Source organism: Triticum dicoccoides, chromosome 4A (genome assembly GCF_002162155.2).
Source record: "Triticum dicoccoides isolate Atlit2015 ecotype Zavitan chromosome 4A, WEW_v2.0, whole genome shotgun sequence".
Taxonomy (NCBI): Eukaryota; Viridiplantae; Streptophyta; class Magnoliopsida; order Poales; family Poaceae; genus Triticum; species Triticum dicoccoides.
Genome location: NC_041386.1, coordinates 388,021,013 through 388,031,197, shown reverse-complemented (window position 1 = coordinate 388,031,197; position 10,185 = coordinate 388,021,013). Strand labels below are relative to the sequence as shown.

At 42.8% G+C, this 10,185-nt stretch overlaps 1 protein-coding gene across 4 annotated transcripts; it reads right to left on the bottom strand.

The window, feature by feature from the left end:
• Positions 1–3,282: 3,282 nt before the first annotated feature.
• LOC119285967 lies at positions 3,283–9,905 on the bottom strand. Of its 4 annotated transcripts, none has more exons than XM_037565311.1 (5): positions 9,099–9,905; positions 8,729–8,790; positions 8,565–8,645; positions 4,356–4,510; positions 3,283–4,272 (listed from the first exon to the last, which is right to left on the bottom strand). In XM_037565311.1, exons 1-5 carry the CDS (start codon positions 9,218–9,220, stop codon positions 4,237–4,239), a joined length of 456 nt encoding a protein of 151 aa, XP_037421208.1. In that variant the 5' UTR covers positions 9,221–9,905; the 3' UTR covers positions 3,283–4,236. The 4 variants fall into 4 exon arrangements, 2 of the variants coding, with proteins under 2 accessions (XP_037421208.1, XP_037421207.1); XM_037565310.1 differs by having other exon boundaries at positions 4,379–4,510; positions 8,729–8,778; XR_005140089.1 differs by having other exon boundaries at positions 4,670–8,645; positions 8,729–9,905.
• Positions 9,906–10,185: the final 280 nt, after the last annotated feature.

Genomic DNA, 10,185 nt, shown 5'->3' with positions numbered 1-10,185 from the left:
CGCTCGCTCAGCCACGGCCTCCTCGACCTTCGAACCTCTCCATGCGCCACCGACGTCTTGCCTCCTCCCTGTGGCATCACGCGCCTGAAGTCCAGGGCCTCTCCAGCCTGCAGAAGCTCTGCTTCCCTTGCTCCATGCCAAGATCGATGTCGGCCCCACTTCGTCTTGTTGCTGTTCCGCCATCGACGTCCTGTTGTTGCAGGACCCTCCCCATCGAGCACTGTGGACGTGTTGTTTCTTCTCTCTCAAGGTCGAAAGGACGCCAGTTACATGAGACACCAAGTACCACGACGGTCCTTCAAGAGTTTGGGATCGACAAGTTCGGTGACGCTTTTGTACATCTACGTTACCGAGACCGGCTAGACCGATTGAACGAAACTGCCAAGTACCTCTATGAACGGATGCGTCAAGGCCGCCTTGGAAATCGCCGAGTACACCACTGACAAGATCACACGGATGCTCGAACGAGTGCTGAACGAAACGCCAAGTACATGGATATGCCAAGTTCCTCTCCGATACGTGTACGATTACCGTCACCGTGGATCCGGACCGACCGAGTACCATTACCGTCAGACGCTTGAACGTCTACAGGCCGAAACGTCAAGTTCCTCGATGAATCGTGTACGACTACCATTTTTCGTGGATTCACCTAAGTACCATGGAATGGACGACCCTACAAGTTTGACTACTTCCCACAACGAACCGTGAACAACCACTTCCTCTACCATCGCCGAGTACCACTACTTCCCACGACGATCGTGAACGACTACACCACTTGACCCGAGCCGCTCCGATAACGCACGCTTTAAAGGTATAACCCCGAGACGACGCCCGTGAATGAACGCATGTGCGTTGTACGAAATGCTCATGTTTGCACCGTGCCTGACATGTTTTCTTGCATGTTCCCCGTTGCCATACCGTCGTCTCGTGGGACACCCGGTATCCGGGAGTGCCCCACCATCTTTTGCATGCATTCGCACACTTCTCCTTTGCATCGGTATCTCAAATGAGTTGTCGGATCACCGGAATGTTGTCGTGGCACCATTTCCATTGTAGTTGCTGTGGCACCCCTTTTGTTCCGCCATGGCGACCAAATGCTTCATAATGCTCTTGTCAAACTTTTTAAAAAAATTGCATAAACTTGCACATGTCATCCGCATCATGATAACAACAATTAAAATGTTTAGATTGTTGTTGCTATAAATTACTAAGGCATATGGGGATTTACCGAATTTGTTGTTTGTTATATCCGGCCCCATTTAAATTGTTTAGAAGGTGTAGTTTTGTTATGCCTCACCCCTTGCCATGTTAACCAACATTTAATATTGTTGAGTACCTAACGAGAGAGAACCAAATAAGTCATGTGGTGTTTTCTTCAATATGCAACTCCGTGGCATATTGAGCTCCACTTAATTTGTAGGATTGTTTGTCCATTTTGCCATGCCATGCCTCATTAAACCAGACATGCATCATACTTGTTTGCACATCGTGCCATGCTTATGTGTTGGTTGTTTACTATGTTGTGTGCTTCTTTCCGGTGTTGCTTCTTCGGGTTGGTTCCGATAACGTCGCGTTTGTGAGGACCCGTTCGACTACGTCCATTTATCTTCTTCATGGACTCGTTCTTCTTCCTTGCGGGATTGCAGGCAAGATGACCATACCCTCGAAATCATTTCTATCTTTGCTTGCTAGTTGCTCGCTCTTTTTGCTATGCCTATGTTGCGATACCTACCACTTGCTTATCATGCCTCCCATATTGTTAAGCCAAGCCTCTAACCCACCTTGTCCTAGCAAACCGTTGTTTGGCTATGTTACCGCTCTGCTCAGCCCCTCTTATAGCGTTGTTAGTTGCAGGTGAAGATAGGAGTTTGTTCCTTGTTGGAACATGGATATTTTGTTGGGATATCACAATATCTCTTATTTAATTAATGCATCTATATACTTGGTAAAGGATGGAAGGCTCAGCCTTATGCCTGGTGTTTTGTTCCACTCTTGCCGCCCTAGTTTCCGTCATATCGGTGTTATGTTCCCGAATTTTGCGTTCCTTACACGGTTGGGTTATAATGGGAACCCGTTGATAGTTCGCTTTGAATAAAACTACTCCAGCAAGGCCCAACCTTGGTTTTACCATTTGCCTCACCACCACCTACTTTTCCCTTGGGAGTCGCGCTTCCGAGGGTCATCATTATTTTAACCCCCCGGGCCAGTGCTCCTCTGAGTGTTGGTCCAAAACGGAGCCACTTGCAGCGCAACCTCGGGGAAACTTGAGGGTTGGTTTTAGTTGTACATAGTGTTCATCCGGTGTTTCCCTGAGAACGAGATATGTGCAGCTCCTATCGGGATTTGTCGGGACATCAGGTGGTCTTGCTGGACTTGTTTTACCATTGTCGAGGATGTCTTGTAAACGGGATGCCGAGTCTGATCGGATTGTCTTGGAAGAAGGAATATCCTTCATTGACCGTGAGAGCTTGTGATGGGCTAAGTTGGGACACCCTTGCAGGGATTTGATCTTTCGAAAGTCGTGCCCGCGGTTATGGGCAGATGGGAATTTGTTAATGTCCGGTTGTAGAAAACTTGACACCTTAACTTGATTAAAATGCATCAACCGCGTATGTAACCGTGATGGCCTCTTCTCGGCGGGGTCCGGGAAGTGAACACGGTGTTGAAGTTATGCTTGACGTAGGTTGTTCTAGGATCATTTCTTGAACATAGTTCATCGATCGTGCTTTGCCTTCTCTTCTCGCTCTCTTTTGCGTATGTTTAGCCACCATATATGCTAGTCGCTTGCTGCAGCTCCACCTCATACCTTTTACCCTTCCTATAAGCTTAAACAGTCTTGATCACGAGGGTGTGAGATTGTTGAGTCCCCGTGACTCACAGATACTTCCAGAACCGGGTTGCAGGTGCCGATGTTACCGAGCAGGTGACGCAACCAAGCTCAAGGAGGAGCTCGATGAAGATCTTGTCCTTTGTGTTGTTTCGTTCTAGTCGATCAGTAGTGGAGCCCAGTTGGGGTCGATCGGGGATCTGTGTAGCATTTGGGGTAGTCTTCTTTTATTTTGGGTTCCGTAGTCGGACCTTGTGTGTATCTGGATGATGTAATGTTTTATTCATGTAATTGTGTGAAGTGGCGATTGTAAGCCAACTATGTATCTCTTTCCCTTATGTATTACATGGGTTGTGTGAAGATTACCTCACTTGCGACGCTGCTTTTAATGCGATTCTGCCTCTAAGTCGTGCTTCGACACGTGGGAGATATAGCCGCATCGAGGGCGTTACAAGTAGGATAATAGGAACGATCATGTTCAAATTAGTATAATATGAACACGGAGGTGTTACAATTTCTGGATATGTACCATTGTACTTGTCAGTTTCCTTATCATCAGACGACATATACCATCACTTGATATTTCTCATAACATCTCTATTGCAGCTATTGATGTGACCACAAAATCCTAAAAAGAGAACACAAAATCTTTAAAGGATTCTGAATAAATTGAGAGACATAAATAACTCAAATGTGGTTGTATTATAACTAATATGTCTCGATCGTCTTTGTAGGTCTTATAGTAGTCTTGTTTTCCTTCAAAAGCGGTGATATCATAAAGAAGTCTCATGCATTACCTGATTTGTCTACCTTCCGCACCTCATTCTAGTAAGTTCTTTTAATGTAAATTTTTTGTAGTGCTCCATCCATACTTGTATCTATCTCAATCATTTTTGGTAAAATTTCTTGTGTTGAGTGCCTGCACATATGGAGTGAGAAGTATAATAATTATTTCATGAATAGACATGAGTTATGATTCATTAGTTGATAAATAATACGTAATAGATAACGTTCCACACCTGTGAAGAACTTCCCGAGTTTAATGTACATATGGATCTGTATATATTCGTGTGGCACTGGTTGACTTTAGGCACCACCCTATTTGATGTGAGAAATCTATTAGAGTTTTTTTTATTGTGAAAAAAATGAGCTTGTGGCATTATTGGACTTGCCGTTTAACTTTTGAACGACTATTGACGTCACAATAACAACACTTTGGTTGTCGATTACATCCTCATTCATAAAATAAGCACGCTTTCCCCATAATAGTAACTCTAATTTTATGACCCCTTAAGGGCATAAGATGGTAATGTTAAACGCGGTGTTAGAAGTCCGAATTTAGGAATGGGTTTGCATTAGAATTTCAATCTGGCTGAAATATGAAGGTTGCGAGTTCTTTCTTGTTTGATCTAATTCTTCCACATGGTAGAATGAATTGCTTGGCCCTGTCAAAACAATCAAAAATATACTTAGCCGGTCTTCTTTAAAATGATAGGACAATTTGTAATTAAATATGTAATTCCTAAACCTTTTCATCCATCAAGATCATACCAAGGATCATAAGCTCATTGTTTGTAAGATTGATTATCACATTCTCATTACTTTCAATTGAATGCTCAAGTTTTGTCCTCTTGTTATAAAGTATGTAAGCTTCCTGTAGGCCATAGTGTTCCTGTCGTAGAACTGTTAGAAAATTGTTAGTCCAATATAATTTAGTATGCAAATTTGTATGTATTCTTGCAGCACTGCTTGACTTTAGGCACAACCCTCTTTAAATAATGACCAATCTATTAGATATATTTTTGTAAACAAAAGAAAAGCTTGTAAAATTACTGGACTTACCTTTGAACTTCTGCACTACTATTGAGGGTACAATAAGGACAATTTTGTTACTGATCACATCCTTTTTAATTATATGTGAACTTCCCATAGCATAACTCTGATTTTATCATCCCTAAAGAGTACATGCAGAAAAGGTTAATGCTAACCGAAATGGTGGATGTCCAATTAAATTTTTTACTGCTCACTCCGTGATACTTCATCGATTCCACAACTTCTAAGTTCTTATATGCAAAAATAGATTTCTTATTTATCTTTAATCTATTTGTGTCTATCAAATTCTTCCAGATAGTAGCATGAATTGTTTGACCATGTAAAAAAATACTTGTTAATTGTTGTTTTAATAGAACAATCTACAATTAAATATGCAAAGAATTAACCTTCTCATATATGAAGATCATATCGAGGCTCATAAGCTCATTGGCTATAGGATTTTCTCTTCCTGTTATTAAGTAGCTAAGCTTTTTGTATGCCATAGTGGTTTTGTTGTAAGAAGATCAGGAAATTGTTAACCAATTAATAATTACCTATGAAGATTGTATGCAGAATAGTGACTATGCACCTTTATGATTGAGGTGAGAGGCAACTCAAAAGGGTGGTTGTCCGTCAAGCAACGAGATGTCTAGCATGTTGCAGTTTTCACCGATTCTGTTGTGTCGTAGAATCAGTAGACTTTGATTGGTCAAGGAGAAGATTGGGCTGGCTTCGATTTTGAGATGTGTCCGGCTGGGTGTATTTTTGTATTTTTATGTATGCATGTCTTGGCAGAGTACGTGTGTGCTGGTGGTGTCCGGGTGGTCTTTTTATGCGTGCTTGAGCTGGCCAAATACTTTTGGAGTATTTTTTGTTGAGTCCATGTTCAACATGTCTGGACTTCTTTTGGTTGCGTTGGAGATTTGGAAGCGGGTGCACGTTGAGTCCATGCTCAACACGTCTAGAGTTCTTTTGGTTGATCTGGGTGCACGTGGCATTTTATATATGGTTAATTGTGTCTTGGTGTCTTACTTCTTTGTGGTTCTCTCGGAGGTCTTTTGATGAAAAGATATATGCAGGCGTGACATGTCTATTATTATTTGTACCTCACAAAAGTTATACGTAACTTTGTGTCTTTTAAATCCCAGCTGTTGTTATCTAATATTAATGGTGTTGATTAATTAGCCTATGTGGATTAGCGTGATGGCTTGTTTGACTTCTGTCTTAATTATATAATACATGGGGGAAATCAGTTTTTATACAATCTTTTTGAAATGCTCCTCTTTTTAATTTGAACTTCTCTGATTTTTTTACAAATGGGGAAAATCCATTATAAAGATTTTTGAACTACTTTTTTTAACTTCTTGCTCAAATTTTTTGAACTTCCAAATTTGTCTTTTAGATATTAAAAACTTCATTTTTTTAAAGTTGACCTGCTTCAGTTTTTAAATTTGAACCTCTTATAGAATTTTGTCGTGACATTTTATGCTTTTTTTGCTTTTCGATGAAATGGCCTAGGCGGTCAATTTTTTCATTTGATCATTTTTCTTTTGTACGTGGTACACGTGAACTTCGAAATTTCTGAAACATGAACTTCGCGTGATATTAATGTTTTTTCATGAGACTCCATAGTTTTTATTCTTTGAATTCCAGGATTTTTTCTGTTTACATTTTTTGGTTTGAACTTCGATGTTCGTTACAGCTGAACTTTTGAAATCACACCTTTTTATACACATTTTCCCCTGAATCCAACATGTGCAAAAACAATAGGGAAATTTGGGTTAATTATCATAAGCAATAGGACAAACATTTAGAGGGTACTCATAATAGTTTTCTTTTGTTCTATTCAGTGTACTACGCACAAGCACATGCACAACACATCCACACAAAAATTTGGCTCACCTAAAATGAAAAAGATTTCAGTGTCATAGGACGATCATATAAGCATCTGGAACTAGAAAACATGTACCTTGTTTTTCAAAAATGCACCTTTTTTCTGTATGCGAACTTCAACTTTTTTATATATGAACTTCATTGCGAATTTACATTTTATTCCATATGCATCTTCTAGGCAGGATGCGTTCTCCCTAAAACACAATGTCTTTTGAACTTTCTAGGTGGAAGTCGTTGAACTTCTAGATTATTAAAAAAGGATGCCATTGTTAGTTCTCAATCAATATGGTATATTAAAAATTTGTACACACAAAGTTTCATATCGTTTTGGGAGTAACACGTACATGAAGTTCCCTGTACTTCATCAAAAATGGTTTAAGAAAGTTTTCGGAAAAACACGTACATGTAGTTCCCTATACTACCTCCTCATTTAGGAACATAAAGTTCTTTGTTTAGGAGCAAAAATTCATCACTCTGGAAGAAAATAGATCTTTATGAACAATAAATTATTCATTGGGGAACAAAAATTTTCACATTTTAGGATATGTTTTTCATCAAGTGTGAAAATCAACATGCTACCTCTAATTCAAGAGCAAAAGTGAGAGAAGACCAACGATTCACACCAGGCACACAAAAGATGAAATTTTCAGAACATACACCGAAGAATGGTACTTTACTGACAGAATGACAATTCTAACAAACACTTATCTGCAATAGCAAGTACTAAAAATACTTAGATAACATGAAGTTGATTGCCTACGTTCAATTAGTTGCCAACGACTAACAAACAACTTTTTTAGTTGATTGACAATTCTAACAAACAACTTTCTAGGTGGAAGTCGTTGAACTTCATTACGAACTTTCTAGTTTTTAGTTGATTGCCTGCGTTCAATTACATGAAGCCAGGATCTTTTGCACCTTTAATATTGTGTGCCCCATTTTCTAGCACTGACAACTAAATGCACAACTGGTTTTATTACCATGCTAGCGGCTAACTGAACATGGCTCAAAATGTTCTCCTGAGCTTGTTGAACTATAGAGTTAGGATGCATGATGAAGACATAAAATACACAATTTCCTCTGTAATATTCGTACTTATGAGATGCCAGCCGCTACTGATTAATGACTTGTTTTTAGTGCCCCGTCATTTGCAAGAGTTATGTGGCAAGTTATGTGCATCCGTAAATATATGAGCTGGACAATCCACACTTGAGACTTTACTTTTTCAAGCATCGCGCTTACTGTTGGGGCACTGAAGCTTGTCTTGACCATAGTTCTTACTAATTTTGCTCTGTACATCGCAGCCCATCCATCCATCCCTGTTAGGAGGAACAACTGGGTGCTCGCATACTACTACTACTTGCGTGCTAACAACATGTGTCGAAACGACAAGACTGTATACCGGGAGACTGAAGAAACCAGAGCAGTTGGGCACCTCCCTGCCTCTATATGTTAATTGCATGCCATTTGTACATAAATAATCTCAAGTAAAAGCCATCAATATTTTGCACAGGAGAAACAGTTGAGCCAAATTCTTTTTAACAGCTACCGAGGTTGTGAAGCGACGGCTACAAGTTACCATGAAAACTCGTACAAAGAGCATGGTCCCTAATTAAATTAGCTCTCCCGATATGTATAATTTCTCATTCAGGGCATGTACAATGTATAGCTTTAAGATGATGCCTCGCATGCCATGTAAGATCGGATATAACGTAAAGTAGGTTCGGATAGGGAAGCGGGATCCTCTTCAAGAGGCGGGTGGTTAAACAGAAAAAGTGTGGTCCGGTGTCAAAAACTGAAAAGGTTGAGTGAAAAGTAGAGATGCATGTGTACTAGACTCTTTATTTTCTATTTCTTAATGAGGCCCACTAGTGATAGCTTGCATTGGAGGAAAAAAGTTAATGTAGATGCCTCAAATTATTTTTTCTCATAGGGCATATGTATCCATATGTCATCATTGTACATGCCCTCAGGTATACCATGCCCGTCCAGTTGTTCATATTGAATCAGTATATATATATATATAACTTGCCTGCGTTACTGCCGGTAGCCGTATGTATTCCTCCAAGTTCCATATGCACTCTGCCCTCCCTTGTGTTCCTTGGGGCGTCGCCTGCGCGCGGCATAATGATATGCCAGTAGTTAGTGAAAGAACGAAAAAGACGAATACGTGGACGCACATGTAATGCACCTAACCTCCAACCATCCCAAAATATAAATTACTTGAGTCCTCGTACACCTTAGTCCTGAAGAAATAGCTAGTGCTTGTAGGAATATCACCAAAACATGTACAGAGCAACAAATCAGAACAAGTGAAAAACAGAAAAATTGGAGGATTTTTTTCCAATTATTCCTTCAAAACTCTGAACATCACCAACACGCCACGGAAAATCAATCAACCACTATATGATTCAGGATACTTGTGTATAGATTCTGCTCTAGTTGAGAGATAGGACAAGGAGCCGCTGGCTCCAGCATGGGGGACAGTGAGCAGGCAAGGAAGAGGCATGACGTACCCAGCGGCACTGCACATCACGATTTATTGAATGAGCAGCGCAATACACACCTTGGCGACCTGTTGCTGGACAGTGAGTCGCCGCGACGGATGTGCATCGCGAAGGTGTGCGTCTTGCTGTAGTAGAAGAACGGGAGTAGAAGAACTAGAACTGCCACCACGATGTTGTACATGGGGATCGAGGTGGTTGACGGTGCTCGCCCTGCTCCAATTCGCGCCCTAGTCCACGATCTCCACTACCAGCCCGGACGTGATGCACAGGCGATAGCCCCGTCAGCCATGCGGTCGCAGCGTACTGGTGACAACGGGCAAAGGTGTGCGGCGAGCCAGGCACGACCCGGGTGTGGAGGGGTGGGAGCGGCTGCTCCATGGATGAACCTTCCTCGAGAAGGTCAAGGTTGCCCTTGTGAGAAGGTCAATGTGGTCGGCCAGGACGGCGCGTGTGTGGGATCCCGGGCGGCGTGGTGAGGCCGCGGCCCGCATCGGCTCCGGCGAGGAAGGATGGCATGCATGGAGGAAAAGGCGGTGGGCACTGGGCAGGGGAGCAACGTCGCTGCGCAGCTTTCGGAGGTTCCTCGGGGTGGCGGTGTCGTGCTCATCTCCAGGGCGGCGGCGAGCGGAGGACTGCCGGGGCTGCCGCGGCTAGCTCCGCCGGTGGGATCCAGTAGGAGGTAGAGGCGCCCAGGGTTTGCGGGGGCGGCGGCGCGCGGGGTTGGCCGGTGGAGGCGGGGCGCTGGGTTGGGCGGCGGGGTTGGCCGGTGGAGACGGGGTGCGGGGTTGGGCGGCGGCGGCCGAGCCAGGGGCGGCAGCGGTTGCCCCAGGGGGAGGCGCTGGATCGGGGAGGTTGGGATCGGGGAGGGGAAGTGGTGGGCGTGGAGCGTGGCTTTTTTCATCCGCGAGTTCAGGAAGTTCGGGAGGGAGCAGTCAGGCCTGGCTGTGATCCAAATAGTTAGTATTCTATAGCACTATTTTAATCCCAGAATTAGAATAGTTATTTGGATCACGGCGCGCCCTATATATCTATATAAGTCGATCAGGTTGTTTCGAAACTCCCGAACGCATTACTACTGTACTTTCCCACGCCCTCACTACCTCCTCGATCCGACAACCTTCCCCACGCCCACACTCCTTCTCTAAT

What these genes read in the sequence shown, in the direction of transcription:
- LOC119285967 (XM_037565310.1), bottom strand. Translation starts at nt 9,220, where the DNA reads ATGTACAACATCGTGGTGGCAGTTCTAGTTCTTCTACTCCCGTTCTTC. An exon ending in ATATTTTGGGATGGTTGGAG is followed by an intron (nt 8,646 to 8,728) that starts GTTAGGTGCATT and finishes TGCCGCGCGCAG; the next exon opens with GCGACGCCCCAAGGAACACA. An exon ending in CAATGAGCTTATGATCCTTG is followed by an intron (nt 4,273 to 4,378) that starts GTATGATCTTGA and finishes TTGTTTTGACAG; the next exon opens with GGCCAAGCAATTCATTCTAC.